General features: G+C 55.0%; 1 protein-coding gene across 1 annotated transcript in view; it reads right to left on the bottom strand.

Annotated features, from left to right (window-relative positions):
* Positions 1-94: 94 nt before the first annotated feature.
* LOC137335886 (STAM-binding protein-like) overlaps positions 95-24,976 on the bottom strand; it is a 27,437-nt gene continuing 2,555 nt past the window's right edge. The window contains exons 2-10 of the mRNA XM_068001391.1: positions 14,734-14,953; positions 12,602-12,677; positions 9,230-9,325; positions 8,262-8,610; positions 6,324-6,448; positions 4,989-5,126; positions 3,935-4,047; positions 3,037-3,136; positions 95-505 (exon numbers count right to left, since the gene is read on the bottom strand). Coding sequence (XP_067857492.1) covers positions 449-505; positions 3,037-3,136; positions 3,935-4,047; positions 4,989-5,126; positions 6,324-6,448; positions 8,262-8,610; positions 9,230-9,325; positions 12,602-12,677; positions 14,734-14,936 — 1,257 coding nt within the window. The 5' untranslated portion in view covers positions 14,937-14,953 and the 3' untranslated portion in view covers positions 95-448. The remainder of the gene's footprint in view (positions 506-3,036; positions 3,137-3,934; positions 4,048-4,988; positions 5,127-6,323; positions 6,449-8,261; positions 8,611-9,229; positions 9,326-12,601; positions 12,678-14,733; positions 14,954-24,976) is intronic.

Below are 24,976 nucleotides of genomic sequence, written 5' to 3' on the forward strand. Positions count from 1 at the left end.
AGATTTCAAAATATGTACAAGACACAGACCAAAGGTCAGTCGATAAACCATCTGAGCAAAACTGAGGCGTGAGGAAATGACAAAAATCAAGAAACCAAATGGCCACACTTGGTTTATTGATACGCAAAGCGACAATCATTAGGCCAAATAAGGTTAACAAAAATCAAAGTGCAGTGAGATTTAACAAAAAAACATCAACAGGTGTCTTACTTCATCTCCCACCTTTCATCAGTTTAAGTGCAGGAGTGCAGGCTATTAAATAAAGGCGGCCCCACTTTCTCCACAGGAGAGGTTTCAATTTGACACCATATTAAGTAGTATTTTAGAATAATTACATTCAAACCAAAAAATCCTCAATCAAGAAAGAAAAGTGTGACTGGTTTGGAGATGTTGAAAAGTGTCCTCTGCCTGTGACATCATGGTTAATGGTCAGAAGACAAGAAACCAATCACCGGAGGTCCAGAATGGTAACGTTTTTCTCTGTTACGGTAACATGTGAGCAAGCCTGAAAAAAACAGATGGAAACGGATTAATGGCAGTGGTTGTCCACAATGTGAGCGGTCAGCCCCCTGGGTCAGTGAGCGGTCAGCCCCCTGGGTCAGTGAGCGGTCAGCCCCCTGGGTCAGTGAGCGGTCAGCCCCCTGGGTCAGTGAGCGGTCAGCCCCCTGGGTCAGTGAGCGGTCAGCCCCCTGGGTCAGTGAGCGGTCAGCCCCCTGGGTCAGTGAGCGGTCAGCCCCCTGGGTCAGTGAGCGGTCAGCCCCCTGGGTCAGTGAGCGGTCAGCCCCCTGGGTCAGTGAGCGGTCAGCCCCCTGGGTCAGTGAGCGGTCAGCCCCCTGGGTCAGTGAGCGGTCAGCCCCCTGGGTCAGTGAGCGGTCAGCCCCCTGGGTCAGTGAGCGGTCAGCCCCCTGGGTCAGTGAGCGGTCAGCCCCCTGGGTCAGTGAGCGGTCAGCCCCCTGGGTCAGTGAGCGGTCAGCCCCCTGGGTCAGTGAGCGGTCAGCCCCCTGGGTCAGTGAGCGGTCAGCCCCCTGGGTCAGTGAGCGGTCAGCCCCCTGGGTCAGTGAGCGGTCAGCCCCCTGGGTCAGTGAGCGGTCAGCCCCCTGGGTCAGTGAGCGGTCAGCCCCCTGGGTCAGTGAGCGGTCAGCCCCCTGGGTCAGTGAGCGGTCAGTGAGTGGTCAGCCTCCTGGTGATTGTGTCCCAATATAAATGGAGGCAAATTCTGGCCCTCTGATCACGTTTCGACCCCAACCTTTCCTGGACCTCGAGGGTGACTATTAAAAGGGTACAAGAGGCAGAACTCCTTCCCAGTAGCTCTCTAATCACCCCAGTTGGGACTAGTAAATTAAGCTGCTTTAATTTGGGTTCCAGGAGTCTGACACTGTGAGCTGACTCCTGGTGTTTGTGCTGCTAAATCCAACTACCTAATCCTGGCAGCAGACTCAAACTCGTAGCCCAAGTTCTCCAATGGCTGATCCAGACTGTGGAGTTTTCCCCTTCGCGTTCTCCCAGAATCCAACTAGAAACAAGACCAATATAAAAGCAGCTTTGAGGAGGAGAGAGCCACATTCAGGCCTCAGGCCTCCCCCTTCAGCACTCACTCGCTGCCTACATCAGCAGAAAAGTTCCTGCAGATCTCTGTTTTCTGTGGTCACACACTCTTTTCACTCAAACACCAACAGCTGCTTCATATTGCACACCACTGGCTCTCCTATGGACAGGAAAAGGTAGATGTAGACACACCCCCTCCCCCAACTATGCACTCCTGTGTGTTGGGGTCTGTGTGGCTATATTCACTCTTCCATCACACAATGTGGAGATGTGTGTTCTTTGGGTTCTGAAATTCAGATCCCACCTCATTGCTGCCTGTATGATGCACCCACCCAACAAACCCCAATAGTATTGGGGTCTACACCCACCCAACAAACCCCAATAGTATTGGGGTCTACACCCACCCAACAAACCCCAATAGTATTGGGGTCTACACCCACCCAACAAACCCCAATAGTTTTGGGGTCTACACCCACCCAACAAACCCCAATAGTTTTGGGGTCTACACCCACCCAACAAACCCCAATAGTTTTGGGGTCTACACCCACCCAACAAACCCCAATAGTTTTGGGGTCTACACCCACCCAACAAACCCCAATAGTTTTGGGGTCTACACCCACCCAACAAACCCCAATAGTTTTGGGGTCTACACCCACCCAACAAACCCCAATAGTTTTGGGGTCTACACCCACCCAACAAACCCCAATAGTTTTGGGGTCTACACCCACCCAACAAACCCCAATAGTTTTGGGGTCTACACCCACCCAACAAACCCCAATAGTTTTGGGGTCTACACCCACCCAACAAACCCCAATAGTTTTGGGGTCTACACCCACCCAACAAACCCCAATAGTTTTGGGGTCTACACCCACCCAACAAACCTATTCCTTTGGAGCACATGAAAAACAGACTCTATCCAAGACCTAATCTATTGGCAGTGACCCAGCTTTACTTGCTGTCTCGGGAGAACGGATTTAATCGCTGGTGTTACTGTACAACCAGGCCAGAGCTTTCCCTTTGTACACCTGTCCTGAAAAGTACCGTTTGGTCAGATCATTTCTGGGGGTTCTTTGCTCGGTGCTGAGCTCAACTTAGGCTCCTGAGAAAGGAGGAAAACTGAAAGACGTGGGCTGGATAAACGAAGAGAATTGTCAATACTCTGTCAACTAATCTAAGCGACTGCTGTACAGAGGATGGAGACTTTGTAATGTTGAGCACAGGACGTCCAATGCAAAGAGTGGGAAAAGTGAACTGATGCAATGATGTTGGAGCAGAAGGCCACGTGCTGTACTGCCCAGCTGAACATTACGATATTTTCAAATGTGTGTTTGATGCACGGTTTGCTAGAAACGATCAAATGAGGCTGAATACCCAGTGTACAGAGGCAGTGGTGCCAAATATTCAGTTACTACCTTGGATAATCACAAGTTTTCTGTTGCAAAAGATATTTAGTTTCTGTTCAGAAAGTTGCACACAGCAAATGTTACTTACATTAAACAGGGGTGGGTCCTTGGGATGTGGGTGAAAACCTTTCTGCTTACAGGAAGAAATCTCATCCATCCCATAGTCTGTCAGTCTGAAGAACAACGACCTAAACAAAGAGAAATTGGTCAGAGCACAGGGCTAACAACACCACAGACAAAAACTTGCAGCAATCAATCCTTCCAGTGTGTTAAACTTCTTTGGTGTGACAGGAAAATCAGTCCAGAATGTTGTCAATGTCGGAAAAGTTCGATAAATACGACTGTCTGGAGCAACACGAGTTCATACCCAACCAAAGAGAGCAGCTGTTGACCAGTCAGATTAAACAACCAAAGCTCAGCATCGCCTCGTCACTACGACTCCATTCACCTCCTCTGTTCTCCTCCTCTTTTCAACCTTGCTAATGCACTGAACCAAGGCTCTTGACCTTAGGGCGCTTATGGCTGAGTCAGCACGTACTGATGTGAAGAGTCGACATTACCATTAGAAGCTGGAAGATCAAAGCGTCAAAAGACAAAACACTTAAGGAAATTGAGTTTAACAGGGACCAATTGCATTTACCCATGATAGTAATGTGTATTCTGCTCTGTTTTACACTGCAAGCGGACCTATGCAGCAGGCTGTACAGCAAAGCCAACATCGCATCATCACCAGAGCCTGTTCCAGTATTTGGTGTGGGAACTGCACTGCAGTCTTTAAGGCATTGCATGTTGGCAGGATTGGATTGGATAGATGCTCGTTGTTGCAATGTTGCTGCTATAGGCAAGATCTTTCTGTCCAAGTGTTTAACTGTAATTCCTACTGACGTTGAAGCTTCTTCCAAATACAGGTTGACTCCCAATCACTGTAGCCATAAACACACAGCCACATGACACTCAACAGCTCACCATTCCCATCACATACTCACTCGTGGTACTTGGGTGAACAAACAATAGCTATGGCCTCTGGAAGCATGATCTGGTACGAGCAGTGGGTGTGAAGGTCCACGCTGGAGAGGAATGCAGTCTGGGTTGGGTGGGTCTGGAAATAGAAACATAGAAAATAGGAGCAAGAGTAGGCCATTCGGCCCTTCGGGCCTGCTCCACCATTCAAAATGATCAAGGCTGATTGTCTAACTCAGTACCCTGTTCCCGCTTTTTCCCCATATCCCTTGATCCCTGCACAAAAAGCTGTTACTCAGAGCCACAAACAATCCACAGGATAAAAATAGAATCATTACCCGGGCCACATAACACGTTGCAACAAACTACAGCCTCACAGAGCGAAAGGTACTGGTTCAATCACTTTACTCCATCATCTCCTGATCGTAGCAGCACTGATACAGGGAGACAGAGTGTGGAGGGTGGGACCATCACGTACCAAGGGATCAAGGTCACCCCGAGGGTTAGTGCACCCACACTGCACTGCAGAGTGTCAGACTGTGGCTCTAAACCACAACCTCTCCGTTCAGCTTCTAATCCTGGCCTGGCTGCTTTGAAGGATGAAAGGGTGCGAGGGAAAGATATGAGGGGCAACCCCTCAGGCTGACTTGTGCGCACTCTCTAGTAGCTAATTACAGGGTGCCTTTCTGCCCACAGTCTGGGGAAACACGAATAGAAAATAAAAATAAAATAACCAAAAGCAATACAATTCCCCTCTCTGTTCCTGAAGGCACCAACTCTCTTTGGCACACAGTTCCACGGGTACCAGCCCCCAATACTTCACGTGAGCCCCGGCAGGACATATAATGGCGAGGGATATTGTTACTAAGTCCAGCCCTGTCCATTTCTAGGGAGAGACACTGGGTGGTGATCAATAGTGACTTCACCCTCCCCAAGGATGCACAGTCCATCTCTAACATCCATACTGCCATCCTGGCTGTGACCTAGTAACTCAGTACAGACCAGGGAGAGTTTGTTTCCTGTTTTCCGAGGATTACAAGAGCAGCCAGACAGTTACAGCTACAACAGAAACCAACTCACGTGGATCCAGCCCAAGGTTATTAGATCATCTCGGTCCTGAATAAGGAAGAGTTCCTCTTCATTCTCTGTGTTACAGTAATCAGGACCACCACTCTGTTTAGGCACGATCACGTGGGTTATGGTAAACTCATTCTGCATCTGTAGAAAAAACCCAGATCAGAATGTAGCACCAGTGCTGTCGTGCCAAGAATCCAGTGACACAGCCAAGCGTGGGAGCAATTACACTGCAGAGTGACACCAATGCACGGCACCACGCAAGCAAGGTGCTTATTTCATTCATTCTGGGGATGTGGGCGTCGCTGGCAAGGCGCCTTCTTGAACTGCTGCAGTCCGTGTGGTGTCGGTTCTCCCAGTGGTGTTAGGTAGGGAGTTCCAGGAGTTTGACCCAGTGGTGATGAAGGAACAGCGATATATTTCCAAGTTAGGATGGTGTGTGACTTGGAGGGGAACTCGGAGGTGATGGTGTTGCTATGCATCTGCTGCCCTTGTCCTTCTAGGTGGTGGAGGTCGTGGGTTTGAGAGGTTCTGTCGAAGAAGCTTTGCGAGTTGCTGCAGTGCATCCTATGGATGATACACACTGCAGCCACGGTACAACGGTGGTGAAGAGACTGAATGTTTAAGGTGGTGGATGAGCTGCTGATGAAGTGGAATGCTTTGTCCTGGATGGTGTTGAGCTTCTTGAGTGTTGTTGCTGTGGTACCCATCCATCATTCCATCATACTCCTGACGTACCTTGTAGGTTGTGGAGAGGCTTTGGGGGGTCTGGAGTTGCCACTCATCAGGAATACACTGAATGGGCAACAGGGGCTCGATTCTCCATCCATGCAATATCCATGGCTACAAAATATGGGTTTAGGGGTCTCCCAGTGAGTTGGTGGCGGTGTCAGTGTACCTAGAAAGGACAGTAGGCAAACCCAAGTAAGCTGGGGGATAGGTGCCCCCAGTTTGTTGTGGGGGTTGTTAGACTCCAACGGGCTGCTCCCATTTCCCCTGGGCTGACTGGGAGCATCATTGCCAGGAGTCTAGAGCAGGCATGTACATGTATTAAACAGCTCAGTGTTGTCCCAATCAAATGTTTCAGTGACTGATGAAAGGACACAATTGATGGGGAGTTGGTCTGAAGTAAGCAGTTAGTTACAGGACAGAAAGGCAAATCATAAACCAGCTGATTGTTAGTTTACTACCCAGCACACCTCTTATCATCTATCTCCGATCTTTTTATGGTGCTTTGTTCTGTGTTCAGATCAGAGCATGCCTGACCTGCCACGTGACTAAGAGACAGGACCATCTCCAGTTACAGCAGTGAGGAGTTATCGATCCACAGCTGGCCCTTACCAGTTTGCCGCAGAGAATCCCACAGGTCTCCACCCCTCGGGCTGTGTTGGCATCAGCCAATTGCAGAAACTGCTGGCACACGTCTTTGGGCACCGCCACATTCCGAAGTCTGTCCGCAGAAAAATCTGGAAGACAAAATATTACAATTGTCATTTTATCACCTCCATGAACAAATAGAAACACAATTCCTTTACCAGTCGTGACTTTTCTCGCAGGAGCTGTGGAATCGTTGTTCATTTGTCTTCCTTCCCCTCTCCTGAAGAGAGTTCAGGGTTGTTATTGGGCTACGATTCCATCAGTGCTGGCAGCCTTGCTTCTTGTGTGACCCTCCTCACAGCGCACTGGTGAGCCATTGGACCATGAGGTGCATCACAGCCCAGTTGGACGCTGTCCTCAGCCGATCTCTCAGCATGCGGGTACTCGCACTCACTCTTTAGTAGGGGTTGTAGATAATGGGGAACAGGAACCCTGACCCGTCTCTCTGTTTCTCTCCCCCCGCCCACAATCCAAGGCCAGGATGCTGAGGCCAACTGTAACTGATCCTAGGAACAGGAGTAGGCCATTCAGCCCCTCGTGCCTGCTCCGCCTTTGATAAGATCATGGCTGATCTGTGATCTAACTCCATATACCTGCCTTTGGCCCATATCCCTTAATACCATTGGTTGCCAAAAAGCTATCTATCTCACATTTAAATTTAGCAATTGAGCTAGTATCAATTGCCGTTTGCGGAAGAGAGTTCCAAACTTCTACCACCCTTTGTGTGTAGAAGTGTTTTCTAATCTCACTCCTGAAAGGTCTGGCTCTAATTTTTAGACTGTGCCCCCTACTCCTAGAATCCCCAACCAGCGGAAATAGTTTCTTTCTATCCACCCTATCCGTTCCCCTTAATATCTTATAAACTTCGATCAGATCACCCCTTAACCTTCGAAACTCTATTGTTAGCCTGGCTCCAGGAATCAGAGCTAGGACCATCTGATCTGTGCGGCTACAGACACTTTTACACAGCCCAGTTCCCATTTGGGAGAATGGGCTCCACATGCCATTTTTAGCTGGTGTGAGTCTGTGTAATGTGGAGTCCCAATCGAATGTAAAGTGCCCACATTCACTTTACTGAAACCAGCTCCTCAATCCAACAGCTAATATATTTCTCACCTGTCCTGAGCAAGCAAATATTTTTGTACTCGAGTAACATTTTCAATTTTTAACTGAACAGAACAACAATTCTCCCAGCGTGACTCCTGCAGTTGGTTTTAGACTCATTTCCACCCCCCCACTCTTCTGTTTCACAGGAGGTGATAACTGTTTCTGGGGAGTACACCAAGTAAAAACTAGTCTTCACAATAGGAGCCCCTCCCAGCATCAACTGTGAATTGAAGTCACTTCAATTTCAATACAGTACAACAAATGGATTACATAGAATTTACAGCACAGAAACAGGCCATTCGGCCCAACCGATCTATGCCAGTATTTATGCTCCACATGAGCCTCCTCATCTCACCCTATCAGGATACACATTTATTCCTTTCTCCCTCATGTGTTTATCCAGCTTCCCCTTAAATGCATCTATGTTATTCGCCTCAACTACTCCTTGTGGGAGCGAGTTCCACATTCTCACCACTCTCTGGGTAAAGAAGAGTCTCCTGAATTCCCTATTGGATTTATTAGTGACTATCTTATATTTATGACCTCTAGTTTTGGTCTCCCCCACAAGTGGAAACATTTTCTCTACGTTTATCCTATCGATCCCCTTCATAATCTTACAGATCTCGATCAGGTCACCCCTCAGCCTTCTCTTTTCTGGAGAAAAGAGCCCCAGCCTGCTCAGCCTTTCCTGATAGTTATTAAACTGAACAAGGAAAGCACTGAAAGTAGTTTCTTTAAAGTGCTGTAGTTTTGCGATGCCTGGATGTAAATGCTGGTAAATGGCTCGGTCCTCACTGTTCCAGTTGGTTCCGAGAGCTGCGGGTTTCTTTGATCGATCTACGACAGGAGGTAGTGCGTTCGGGAGAGTCGCAGCTGGTGACGGTGGAGTAAGATTATTTGGCGGTCTCTGAACGCCCGGTATTAGGGGACAGTCTCTGGGCCCAGGGGTATTTTCTGGTTTGACATATTCTTCCAGTACTTTTAATCGCTCTTTCTCCAGCTCCCTCCGTCGCATCATCTCCTCAAAGGCGTGAAACTGTTCCTGCTCCACTTGCTGCTGTCGCATTCGTGCCACCCTCTGCTTTTCATCTTCCACCTGTTGCTGCCGGGCCAACTCCTGTGCAAATTCCTCATCTTCCCTCCGCTGCAAAGTGTAAGAAAGGGGTCAGCGATAGAGGGACAGTCTCACTACAGCACAGATCGGCTGCTGCGTTTCCTACATTACAACAGTGACTACACTTCAAAAAGTACTTCAGCGATTGTAAAGCGCTTTGGGACGTCCTGAGGTTGTGAAAAGCACGGTAGAAATGTACGTCTGTCTGTCTTTCTTTCTGAAAGTTGATCTGGAGCCAGTAATTTATCAACAGCTGGCAATCTGCAAACTTCCCTTAGCAACAGCAATTCACATGCAATCAACCTCGGGACCTAATTGGACCATTTCACTGGCGAGGCCTTCCCAGATAGGCCAGGTTACTGGAAAATCAGAAGCAGGCTCTCGACCCCAGATGACCTGTGAGCAATGCTATAGGTGATCAGCTAGTGCTAACAATACGTGTTTTCTACAGCGATATCACTGTCTGGCTTTGGTCCGTATCCAAGGTTTCCCGGCTGGGTATCAGTATTGCCTGGGCTCCTCTACACAAAGATGCCTACTCTAGAAACCCTGCCTCTTATGAGGAAGGCTACAGCTGACTGTCCAAAGCAGGGATGGGGACACACCGTACAGCAGCTTGTAACTCATGCTAGCGCTGAGCCATGCTTACCCGCTGCTCCTGGTGCTCTGCATACTCAATCCCATATCTCTTCAGAAGCTCACTCTTCAGTTCCTCTGCCCTTGGAAATGCAATCTCTTTTAGTTTCTAACACACACAGAAAAAGAAAAGGAAGAGACTGATATTTTACACTGATTAACATTCCCCTTCAAAACCTTACTAACAGCATTGCAATTCACGTGCAGGATGATGCAACTAGTACTGTATTCAAAGCCATTGATGCAAATCCACAGCAGGAACTAATGCAGCACGATTAACTTTGTTTAAGGTCAATGCTCCAACAATGCTCCAGCTAGCTCCAGCATGGAATGATGGGCACCAGGTCTGTACCTGGGATCCCCTGTACAGTTCATGCCTCGTTTAATCACTGAGCGAGTGCCAATGGAGGCACCAAAACCAACCAGTCTACAGAGGGTCACAGGTGGATGAAATAGCCTGCGGCTGGTGTTACTATATTACAGTGGTGATTGTATTATGTAGATGGAATAGTAATGGTTAATCGGGGCAAGAACAGTATAGAGCGAGCTGAGCTGAGCTGAGCTGGCTTGGGTCACCACTCTTGCTAGGTTAACTGCAGTGATACCCCCCATGTGCATCATCCCCTGACTTGTTCACTATTACTCACATCTTCTTTCCTCACTTGTGTGGTGAAGACTGAGTCGCATGGTGTCAGGGTGAGCTGACTGTACAAGGAGACACTCTCTAACAATCACATTTAAATTAAAGCAAAACTCAGCATTTTTACGTCCAGGCTTCTCAAATCCATTTTACAGCAATGGAACACTCGAAACATGACACAAAATCTCGTGTAGATTATCAAGTGCGCACAACATGTGAAATGCCAAAGGGCTTTCAAATTATTCCAACAGGGTTCAAATGGTCTCTCTGGTTGCAAATTGCAGGCTAATTCCCTGGGAGTTTTAAAGTGAGATACACTTTGCAAATGGCCAACATTAACTTCAGCAAAAGTTGTCAAGCACACATTGTCATATTTCCTGCCTGTGTGGAGCCATTCTGTTCCCTCCAATTAACTTTCTCCTTCAGCAGAACCAATGGGACTGCTCAGGGTCACCGTCTATACCTGGTGAGCAACTCAAAGGAAGAACGAACCTGTAGACTGGGTGTTCCCCACCCCCACTTCCTGTAGATGCCCACTCTCACTGGGGTTTGGTCTTACCGAGGCTGGCTGTGCACCCTTAGCTTTTTAGAGAATCATACAGCACAGGAGGCCATTCGGCCCAGTGTGCTTGTGCTGGCTCCTTGAAGCAGCTCTCCAATTAGTCCCACTCCCCCGCTCTTATCCCAGAGCCCTGCAAAATTTTCCTTTTCAAGTATTTATCCAATTCCCTTTTGAAAGTTATTATTGAATCTGCTTCCACCGCCCTTTCAGGCAGCGCATTCCAGATCATCACAACTCGCTGTGGAAAAGCAATTCTCATCTCCCCTCTGGTTCTTTTGCCAATTATCTTAAATCTGTGTCCTCTGGTCACCGGCCCTCCTGCCACTGGAAACAGTTTCTCCTTATTTACTCTCACAAAGCCCTTCATGGTTTCAAACCCCTCGATTAAATCTCCCCTTAACCTTCTCTGCTCCAAGGAGAACAATCCCTATAATGCGATTCTTCATATATCCTCAAGACATTAAGTATCAGGAGGCCATTTCACTGTGGACGGCACCACAAGCAAACCTGATCTCAGCTAATGGCTGGTGGGATCTGCCAGTGTGTTGTGACGTCCTAATGTAGAGCCCCAGTAGCAACTGTAATGAGGATAACTGCACAGTGCATCACTGTATCGCAGTCACAGCACAAAGCACACTTTGTCCACTCCCCCGCCCGCTCCTCATCACTGCTTTCAACACAAGACAACCATTATTTCTGAACAATATAACTGACTGAGGAAAACTCAAGCATTATACACTGACCTATTGCATTATTCCCATGTCCTGCAAGTGCAGTTTCAATGTGAGAATGCTTAACTGATCAAGTGTATAAGGCGGAGGCCGCGCCCCGGCCCCACGATCCCCGCCCCCCGGCCCCACGATCCCCGCCCCCCGGCCCCACGATCCCCGCCCCCCGGCCCCACGATCCCCGCCCCCCGGCCCCACGATCCCCGCCCCCCGGCCCCACGATCCCCGCCCCCCGGCCCCACGATCCCCGCCCCCCGGCCCCACGATCCCCGCCCCCCGGCCCCACGATCCCCGCCCCCCGGCCCCACGATCCCCGCCCCCCGGCCCCACGATCCCCGCCCCCCGGCCCCACGATCCCCGCCCCCCGGCCCCACGATCCCCGCCCCCCGGCCCCACGATCCCCGCCCCCCGGCCCCACGATCCCCGATCCCCGCCCCCCGGCCCCACGATCCCCGCCCACCGGCCCCACGATCCCCGCCCACCGGCCCCACGATCCGCCCACCGGCCCCACGATCCCCGCCCCGGCCCCACGATCCCCGCCCCGGCCCCACGATCCCCGCCCCGGCCCCACGATCCCCGCCCCGGCCCCACGATCCCCGCCCCGGCCCCACGATCCCCGCCCCCCGGCCCCACGATCCCCGCCCCCCGGCCCCACGATCCCCGCCCCCCGGCCCCACGATCCCCGCCCCCACGATCCCCGCCCCCCGGCCCCACGATCCCCGCCCCCCGGCCCCACGATCCCCGATCCCCGCCCCCCGGCCCCACGATCCCCGCCCACCGGCCCCACGATCCCCGCCCACCGGCCCCACGATCCGCCCACCGGCCCCACGATCCCCGCCCCGGCCCCACGATCCCCGCCCCGGCCCCACGATCCCCGCCCCGGCCCCACGATCCCCGCCCCGGCCCCACGATCCCCGCCCCGGCCCCACGATCCCCGCCCCGGCCCCACGATCCCCGCCCCGGCCCCACGATCCCCGCCCCGGCCCCACGATCCCCGCCCCGGCCCCACGATCCCCGCCCCGGCCCCACGATCCCCGCCCCGGCCCCACGATCCCCGCCCCGGCCCCACGATCCCCGCCCCGGCCCCACGCCAGTGTGCGAGTGGAAGAGAAAGTCAGGTAATATCCAAGTGCTGTCTCTGGACCTGCTGAGACACACCTCCCTGCCATGCTGGGCTCTCCCCACTGCCAGACTGTCCTTTCCAGCCACGGATGGGCTAAGGACTCAGGGCTCAGTCTGCCCATCCAGGGCAATGCTTTCTGCTCACCAATCTTCCCGAGTCCACCCTCAATGTGAATGGAACAAATCTCACACCACCAGGATTGCAGACATCTCACTCAAACAGCACAAGAAACGACCGGACCGTCCTGAGAGTCAGCGGCTCGAACACTGCCAGTGTAACGTTTGTTACTGGGGGCGCGATGACCAACGCCAATGGGAGAGATTCTTACTCACTTTTATTGTCTCTTTCTTCTCTGGTATTACACTGCTTTTATAATCCCGATGTTTAGGCAACTTTTCAAAGAACAACCTGGGAGTTAAGCAGAAAACAATAATGACACAGTGTAGACAGGACAGATCAAAATACACACACAGCAAGCCTGCCAATAACAGGGGCACCAACAGCAATTTCAGACACGAACAAGTTTCATTCAAACTGCCAAGGAAATTAAACCAACTGGAAGCACTTAGACTCTGGAATTTGGAGCAGTGGGGTCAAGTGCCACGTAAAATAACAGCACTGACTCTCCAACGGAAATCCTACTCACCCATGGGCCTTCCCTCCCCGGGCAAACATTCCTCCTCAACCAATAGCAATTTAAAGAGTAACCCATCATTCATCTCCTTGCTGTTTGTGGGACCTCACTCTCTGTAAACTGGCAGTTCACTTGCATAACGACAGTGACGAGTTTAAAATAATTCAATGTGTGTGAAATACTTTGGGATGTTTGTGATCAAGTGCCACAGAAACACAAGGCAGCCTTCCATTCTTTGCTACTGACAGGATTGGACCAAGCACAAGCCAAGCAGATCCTATCGTACAAATGCAAACTCCATCCTTTGGCTGGCACAGCAACTTTCTTTGTACCTGAACCACAGCAAATATTACATTACAACTTCTGAAAAGTAACTTTCAGCCCTGTGTTAGTCAGTGGTTCTAACAATTCAAAATCATTCTCCTCAGAGACTAGCTCTGCAGGCGCTCCCTCAGTACTGACCCTCCGACGGTGCGGCGCTCCCTCAGTACTGACCCTCCGACAGTGCAGCACTCCCTCAGTACTGACCCTCCGACAGTGCAGCACTCCCTCGGTACTGACCCTCCGACAGTGCAGCACTCCCTCGGTACTGACCCTCCGACAGTGCGGCGCTCCCTCGGTACTGACCCTCCGACAGTGCGGCGCTCCCTCGGTACTGACCCTCCGACAGTGCGGCGCTCCCTCAGTACTGACCCTCCGACAGTGCGGCGCTCCCTCAGTACTGACCCTCCGACAGTGCAGCACTCCCTCGGTACTGACCCTCCGACAGTGCAGCACTCCCTCGGTACTGACCCTCCGACAGTGCGGCGCTCCCTCAGTACTGACCCTCCGACAGTGCGGCGCTCCCTCAGTACTGACCCTCCGACAGTGCGGCGCTCCCTCAGTACTGACCCTCCGACAGTGCGGCGCTCCCTCAGTACTGACCCTCCGACAGTGCGGCGCTCCCTCAGTACTGACCCTCCGACAGTGCGGCGCTCCCTCAGTACTGACCCTCCGACAGTGCGGCGCTCCCTCAGTACTGACCCTCCGACAGTGCGGCGCTCCCTCAGTACTGACCCTCCGACAGTGCGGCGCTCCCTCAGTACTGACCCTCCCACAGTGCGGCGCTCCCTCAGTACTGACCCTCCGACAGTGCGGCGCTCCCTCAGTACTGACCCTCCGACAGTGCGGCGCTCCCTCAGTACTGACCCTCCGACAGTGCGGCGCTCCCTCAGTACTGACCCTCCGACAGTGCGGCGCTCCCTCAGTACTGACCCTCCGACAGTGCGGCGCTCCCTCAGTACTGACCCTCCGACAGTGCGGCGCTCCCTCAGTACTGACCCTCCGACAGTGCGGCGCTCCCTCAGTACTGACCCTCCGACAGTGCGGCGCTCCCTCAGTACTGACCCTCCGACAGTGCGGCGCTCCCTCAGTACTGACCCTCCGACAGTGCGGCACTCCCTCAGTACTGACCCTCCGACAGTGCGGCGCTCCCTCAGTACTGACCCTCCGACAGTGCGGCGCTCCCTCAGTACTGACCCTCCGACAGTGCGGCGCTCCCTCAGTACTGACCCTCCGACAGTGCGGCGCTCCCTCAGTACTGACCCTCCGACAGTGCGGCGCTCCCTCAGTACTGACCCTCCGACAGTGCGGCACTCCCTCAGTACTGACCCTCCGACAGTGCGGCACTCCCTCAGTACTGACCCTCCGACAGTGCGGCACTCCCTCAGTACTGACCCTCCGACAGTGCGGCACTCCCTCAGTACTGACCCTCCGACAGTGCGGCGCTCCCCCAGTACTGACCCTCCGACAGTGCGGCACTCCCTCAGGGAGTATGTTGGGGGAACTTACGTGATGTACTTGTTGTAAAGAACAAATGCACTTTCCAGATTGGCTTCATCCACATAGACCGAGGCCATTCGAATCATTTCCACTCCGGAACGGAAGTACCTCCGGAGAGGGACATCATCGTTCACATTGACACAACTGCCCTTCTTGGTGAGAGCCCTGACCCGTTCCTCGGGGGACACGCTCACATCACAGTGTTCGGGCATTGCAAGCAGCCCCCTCTCTGTCAAAGGGAAAGGGTCAGTGTGAGGAACACAAGCAGCTCAGCACTCCCTCCCTCCCACACACACACACACACACACACACACACACACACACACACACACACACACACACACACACACACACACACACACACACACACACACACACACACACACACACACACACACACACACACACACTCCCTCCTCACACACACACACACTCCCTCCCTCACACACACACACACTCCTCCCTCACACACACACACACTCCCTCCCTCACACACACACACACTCCCTCCCTCACACACACACACACTCCCTCCCTCACACACACACACACTCCCTCCCTCACACACACACACACTCCCTCCCTCACACACACACACACTCCCTCCCTCACACACACACACACTCCCTCCCTCACACACACACACACTCCCTCCCTCACACACACACACACTCCCTCCCTCACACACACACACACTCCCTCCCTCACACACACACACACTCCCTCCCTCACACACACACACACTCCCTCCCTCACACACACACACACTCCCTCCCTCACACACACACACTCCCTCCCTCACACACACACACACTCCCTCCCTCACACACACACACTCACCTACCCTCCCACACACACACACACTCCCTCCCTCACACACACACACACTCCCTCCCTCACACACACACACACTCCCTCCCTCACACACACACACACCCTCCTCACACACACACACACTCCCTCCTCACACACACACACACTCCCTCCCTCACACACACACACACTCCCTCCCTCACACACACACACACTCCCTCCCTCACAACACACACACACACTCCCTCCCTCACACACACACACACTCCCTCCCTCACACACACACACACTCCCTCCCTCACACACACACACACTCCCTCCCTCACACACACACACACTCCCTCCCTCACACACACAACACTCCCTCCCTCACACACACACACACTCCCTCCCTCACACACACACACACACTCCCTCCTCACACACACACACACTCCCTCCCTCACACACACACACACTCCCTCCCTCACACACACACACACTCCCTCCCTCACACACACACACACACTCCCTCCCTCACACACACACACACTCCCTCCCTCACACACACACACACTCCCTCCCTCACACACACACACACTCCCTCCCTCACACACACACACACTCCTCCTCACACACACACACTCCCTCCCTCACACACACACACACACTCCCTCCCTCACACACACACACACTCCCTCCTCACACACACACACACTCCCTCCCTCACACACACACACACTCCCTCCCTCACAACACACACACACTCCCTCCCTCACACACACACACACTCCCTCCCTCACACACACACACACTCCCTCCCTCACACACACACACACTCCCTCCCTCACACACACACACACTCCCTCCCTCACACACACACACACTCCCTCCCTCACACACACACACACTCCCTCCCTCACACACACACACACTCCCTCCCTCACACACACACACACTCCCTCCCTCACACACACACACACTCCCTCCCTCACACACACACACACTCCCTCCCTCACACACACACACACTCCCTCCCTCACACACACACACACTCCCCTCCCTCACACACACACACACTCCCTCCCTCACACACACACACACTCCCTCCCTCACACACACACACTCCACACACACAACTCCCTCCCTCACACACACACACACTCCCTCCCTCACACACACACACACTCCCTCCCTCACACACACACACACTCCCTCCCTCACACACACACACACTCCCTCCCTCACACACACACACACTCCCTCCCTCACACACACACACACTCCCTCCCTCACACACACACACACTCCCTCCCTCACACACACACACACTCCCTCCCTCACACACACACACATCCCCTCCCTCACACACACACACACTCCCTCCCTCACACACACACACACTCCCTCCCTCACACACACACACACTCCCTCCCTCACACACACACACACTCCCTCCCTCACACACACACACTCCCTCCCTCACACACACACACACTCCCTCCCTCACACACACACACACTCCCTCCCTCACACACACACACACTCCCTCCCTCACACACACACACACTCCCTCCCTCACACACACACACACTCCCTCCCTCACACACACACACACTCCCTCCCTCTCACACACACACACACTCCCTCCCTCACACACACACACACTCCCTCCCTCACACACACACACACTCCCTCCCTCACACACACACACACTCCCTCCCTCACACACACACACACTCCCTCCCTCACACACACACACACTCCCTCCCTCACACACACACACACTCCCTCCCTCACACACACACACACTCCCTCCCTCACACACACACACACTCCCTCCCTCACACACACACACACTCCCTCCCTCACACACACACACACTCCCTCCCTCACACACACACACACTCCCTCCCTCACACACACACACACTCCCTCCCTCACACACACACACACTCCCTCCCTCACACACACACACACTCCCTCCCTCACACACACACACACTCCCTCCCTCACACACACACACACTCCCTCCCTCACACACACACACACTCCCTCCCTCACACACACACACACTCCCTCCCTCACACACACACACACTCCCTCCCTCACACACACACACACACTCCCTCCCTCACACACACACACACTCCCTCCCTCACACACACACACACTCCCTCCCTCACACACACACACACTCCCTCCCTCACACACACACACACTCCCTCCCTCACACACACACACACTCCCTCCCTCACACACACACACACTCCCTCCCTCACACACACACACACTCCCTCCCTCACACACACACACACTCCCTCCCTCACACACACACACACTCCCTCCCTCACACACACACACACTCCCTCCCTCACACACACACACACTCCCTCCCTCACACACACACACACTCCCTCCCTCACACACACACACACTCCCTCCCTCACACACACACACACTCCCTCCCTCACACACACACACACTCCCTCCCTCACACACACACACACTCCCTCCCTCACACACACACACACTCCCTCCCTCACACACACACACACTCCCTCCCTCACACACACACACACTCCCTCCCTCACACACACACACACTCCCTCCCTCACACCACACACACACTCCTCCCTCACACACACACACACTCCCTCCCTCACACACACACACACTCCCTCCCTCACACACACACACACTCCCTCCCTCACACACACACACACTCCCTCCCTCACACACACACACACTCCCTCCCTCACACACACACACACTCCCTCCCTCACACACACACACACTCCCTCCCTCACACACACACACACTCCCTCCCTCACACACACACACACTCCCTCCCTCACACACACACACACTCCCTCCCTCACACACACACACACTCCCTCCCTCACACACACACACACTCCCTCCCTCACACACACACACACTCCCTCCCTCACACACACACACACTCCCTCCCTCACACACACACACACTCCCTCCCTCACACACACACACACTCCCTCCCTCACACACACACACACTCCCTCCCTCACACACACACACACTCCCTCCCTCACACACACACACACTCCCTCCCTCACACACACACACACTCCCTCCCTCACACACACACACTCCCTCCCTCACACACACACACACTCCCTCCCTCACACACACACACACTCCCTCCCTCACACACACACTCACACACACACACTCCCTCCCTCACACACACACACACTCCCTCCCTCACACACACACACACTCCCTCCCTCACACACACACACACTCCCTCCCTCACACACACACACACACTCCCTCCCTCACACACACACACACTCCCTCCCTCACACACACACACACTCCCTCCCTCACACACACACACACTCCCTCCCTCACACACACACACACTCCCTCCCTCACACACACACACACTCCCTCCCTCACACACACACACACTCCCTCCCTCACACACACACACACTCCCTCCCTCACACACACACACACTCCCTCCCTCACACACACACACACTCCCTCCCTCACACACACACACACTCCCTCCCTCACACACACACACACTCCTCCCTCACACACACACACACTCCCTCCCTCACACACACACACACTCCCTCCCTCACACACACACACACTCCCTCCCTCACACACACACACACTCCCTCCCTCACACACACACACACTCCCTCCCTCACACACACACACACTCCCTCCCTCACACACACACACACTCCCTCCCTCACACACACACACACTCCCTCCCTCACACACACACACACTCCCTCCCTCACACACACACACACTCCCTCCCTCACACACACACACACTCCCTCCCTCACACACACACACACTCCCTCCCTCACACACACACACACTCCCTCCCTCACACACACACACACTCCCTCCCTCACACACACACACACTCCCTCCCTCACACACACACACACACTCCCTCCCTCACACACACACACACTCCCTCCCTCACACACACACACACTCCCTCCCTCACACACACACACACTCCCTCCCTCACACACACACACACTCCCTCCCTCACACACACACACACTCCCTCCCTCACACACACACTCCCTCCCTCACACACACACACTCCCTCCCTCACACACACACTCCCTCCCTCACACACACACTCCCTCCCTCACACACACACTCCCTCCCTCACACACACACTCCCTCCCTCACACACACACTCCCTCCCTCACACACACACTCCCTCCCTCACACACACACACTCCCTCCCTCACACACACACTCCCTCCCTCACACACACACTCCCTCCCTCACACACACACTCCCTCCCTCACACACACACTCCCTCCCTCACACACACACACTCCCTCCCTCACACACACACACTCCCTCCCTCACACACACACACACTCCCTCCCTCACACACACACACTCCCTCCCTCACACACACACACTCCCTCCCTCACACACACACACTCCCTCCCTCACACACACACACTCCCTCCCTCACACACACACACTCCCTCCCTCACACACACACACTCCCTCCCTCACACACACACACTCCCTCCCTCACACACACACACTCCCTCCCTCACACACACACACACTCCCTCCCTCACACACACACACTCCCTCCCTCACACACACACACTCCCTCCCTCACACACACACACTCCCTCCCTCACACACACACACACTCCCTCCCTCACACACACACACTCCCTCCCTCACACACACACACTCCCTCCCTCACACACACACACTCCCTCCCTCACACACACACACTCCCTCCCTCACACACACACACTCCCTCCCTCACACACACACACTCCCTCCCTCACACACACACACTCCCTCCCTCACACACACACACTCCCTCCCTCACACACACACACTCCCTCCCTCACACACACACACTCCCTCCCTCACACACACACACTCCCTCCCTCACACACACACACTCCCTCCCTCACACACACACACTCCCTCCCTCACACACACACACTCCCTCCCTCACACACACACACTCCCTCCCTCACACACACACACTCCCTCCCTCACACACACACACTCCCTCCCTCACACACACACACTCCCTCCCTCACACACACACACTCCCTCCCTCACACACACACACTCCCTCCCTCACACACACACACTCCCTCCCTCACACACACACACTCCCTCTCCCACACACTCCCTCCCTCACACACACACACTCCCTCCCTCACACACACACACTCCCTCCCTCACACACACACACTCCCTCCCTCACACACACACACTCCCTCCCTCACACACACACACTCCCTCCCTCACACACACACACTCCCTCCCTCACACACACACACTCCCTCCCTCACACACACACACTCCCTCCCTCACACACACACACTCCCTCCCTCACACACACACACTCCCTCCCTCACACACACACACTCCTCCCTCCCTCACACACACACACTCCCTCCCTCACACACACACACTCCCTCCCTCACACACACACACTCCCTCCCTCACACACACACACTCCCTCCCTCACACACACACACTCCCTCCCTCACACACACACACACTCCCTCCCTCACACACACACACTCCCTCCCTCACACACACACACTCCCTCCCTCACACACACACACTCCTCACACACACACACTCCTCCCTCACACACACACACACTCCTCACACACACACACTCCCTCACACACACCACACTCCTCACACACACACACTCCCTCACACACACACACTCCCTCACACACACACACTCCCTCACACACACACACTCCCTCACACACACACACTCCCTCACACACACACACTCCCTCACACACACACACTCCCTCACACACACACACTCCCTCACACACACACACTCCCTCACACACACACACTCCCTCACACACACACACACTCCCTCACACACACACACTCCCTCACACACACACACTCCCTCACACACACACACTCCCTCACACACACACACTCACAACACACTCCCTCACACACACACACTCCCTCACACACACACACTCCCTCACACACACACTCACTCACTCCCTCCCTCACACACACACACTCCCTCCCTCCCTCACACACACACTCCCTCCCTCCTCACACACACACACTCCCTCCCTCACACACACACACTCCCTCCCTCACACACACACGCCCTCCCTCACACACGCCCTCCCTCACACACACACGCCCTCCCTCACACACACACGCCCTCCCTCACACACACACGCCCTCCCTCACACACACACGCCCTCCCTCACACACACACACTCCCTCCCTCACACACACACTCCCTCCCTCACACACACTCCCTCCCTCACACACACACTCCCTCCCTCACACACACACTCCCTCCCTCACACACACACACTCCCTCCCTCCCTCACACACACACACTCCCTCCCTCCCTCACACACACACACTCCCTCCCTCCCTCACACACATTCCCTCCCTCACACACACACTCCCTCCCTCACACACACACACTCCCTCCCTCACACACACACACTCCCTCCCTCACACACACACACTCCCTCCCTCACACACACACACTCCCTCCCTCCTCACACACACTCCCTCCCTCCCTCACACACACACTCCCTCCCTCACACACACACTCCCTCCCTCACACACACACTCCCTCCCTCACACACACACTCCCTCCCTCACACACACACTCCCTCCCTCACACACACACTCCCTCCCTCACACACACACACTCCCTCCCTCACACACACACTCCCTCCCTCACACACACACTCCCTCCCTCACACACACACACTCCCTCCCTCACACACACACACTCCCTCCCTCACACACACACACTCCCTCCCTCCCTCACACACACACACTCCCTCCCTCCCTCACACACACACACTCCCTCCCTCACACACACACACTCCCTCCCTCACACACACACACTCCCTCCCTCTCCCTCCCACACACACTCCCTCCCTCACACACACACTCCCTCCCTCACACACACACTCCCTCCCTCACACACACACACTCCCTCCCTCCCTCACACACACACACTCCCTCCCTCACACACACACACTCCCTCCCTCCCTCACACACACACACTCCCTCCCTCACACACACACACTCCCTCCCTCACACACAGACACTCCCTCCCTCCCTCACCCTCCCACACACACTCCCTCCCTCACACACACACTCCCTCCCTCACACACACACTCCCTCCCTCACACACACACTCCCTCCCTCACACACACACACTCCCTCCCTCACACACACACACACACTCCCTCCCTCACACACACACTCCCTCCCTCCCTCCCTCACACACATTCCCTCCCTCACACACACACTCCCTCCCTCACACACACACACTCCCTCCCTCACACACACACACTCCCTCCCTCACACACACACACTCCCTCCCTCACACACACACACTCCCTCCCTCACACACACACACTCCCTCCCTCACACACACACACTCCCTCCCTCACACACACACCCTCCCTCACACACACACACTCCCTCCCTCCCTCACACACACTCCCTCCCTCCCTCACACACACTCCCTCCCTCCCTCACACACACTCTCCTCCCTCACACACACACACTCCCTCCCTCACACACACACACTCCCTCCCTCCCTCACACACACTCACTCCCTCACACACACACACTCCCTCCCTCACACACACACGCCCTCCCTCCCTCACACACACACACTCCCTCCCTCCCTCACACACACACACTCCCTCCCTCCCTCACACACACACACTCCCTCCCTCACACACACACACTCCCTCCCTCACACACACACACTCCCTCCCTCACACACACACTCCCTCCCTCACACACACACACACACTCCCTCCCTCACACACACACACACACTCCCTCCCTCACACACACACACACACTCCCTCCCTCACACACACACACACACTCCCTCCCTCACACACACACACACACTCCCTCCCACACACACACACTCCCTCCCTCCCTCACACACACACTCCCTCCCTCACACACACACACACTCCCTCCCTCACACACACACTCCCTCCCTCACACACACACACACTCCCTCCCTCACACACACACACTCCCTCCCTCCCTCACACACACACTCCCTCCCTCACACACACACTCCCTCCCTCACACACACACTCCCTCCCTCACACACACACTCCCTCCCTCACACACACACTCCCTCCCTCACACACACACTCCCTCCCTCACACACACACTCCCTCCCTCACACACACACACTCCCTCCCTCACACACACACACTCCCTCCCTCACACACACACACTCCCTCCCTCACCCTCCCACACTCCCTCCCTCACACACACACACACTCCCACTCCCTCACACACACACACACACTCCCTCCCTCACACACACACACTCCCTCCCTCCCTCCCTCACCCCTCCCTCCCACACACACTCCCTCCCTCACACACACACACTCCCTCCCTCACACACACACACTCCCTCCCTCACACACACACACTCCCTCCCTCACACACACACACTCCCTCCCTCCCTCACACACACACACACACACACACACACACTCCCTCCCTCACCCTCCCACACTCCCTCCCTCACCCTCCCACACTCCCTCCCTCACCCCCTCCCTCACCCTCCCACACTCCCTCCCTCACCCTCCCACACTCCCTCCCTCACCCTCCCACACTCCCTCCCTCACCCTCCCACACTCCCTCCCTCACCCTCCCACACTCCCTCCCTCACACACACACACACTCCCTCCCTCACACACACACACACACTCCCTCCCTCACACACACACACTCCCTCCCTCCCTCACACACACACACTCCCTCCCTCCCTCACACACACTCCCTCCCTCCCTCCCTCACACACACTCCCTCCCTCACACACACACACTCCCTCCCTCCCTCACACACACACACACACACACACTCCCTCCCTCACCCTCCCACACTCCCTCCCTCACCCTCCCACACTCCCTCCCTCACCCTCCCACACTCCCTCCCTCACCCTCCCACACTCCCTCCCTCACCCCCTCCCTCACCCTCCCACACTCCCTCCCTCACCCTCCCACACTCCCTCCCTCACCCTCCCACACTCCCTCCCTCACCCTCCCACACTCCCTCCCTCACCCTCCCACACTCCCTCCCTCACACACACACACACTCCCTCCCTCACACACACACACACACTCCCTCCCTCACACACACACACTCCCTCCCTCCCTCACACAAACACACTCCCTCCCTCCCTCACACACACTCCCTCCCTCCCTCCCTCACACACACTCCCTCCCTCCCTCACACACACTCCCTCCCTCCCTCACACACACACTCCCTCCCTCCCTCACACACACTCCCTCCCTCCCTCACACACACTCCCTCCCTCCCTCACACACACTCCCTCCCTCCCTCACACACACTCCCTCCCTCCCTA

The sequence above is a fragment of the Heptranchias perlo genome, chromosome 20 (assembly GCF_035084215.1).
Source record: "Heptranchias perlo isolate sHepPer1 chromosome 20, sHepPer1.hap1, whole genome shotgun sequence".
NCBI lineage: Eukaryota > Metazoa > Chordata > Chondrichthyes > Hexanchiformes > Hexanchidae > Heptranchias > Heptranchias perlo.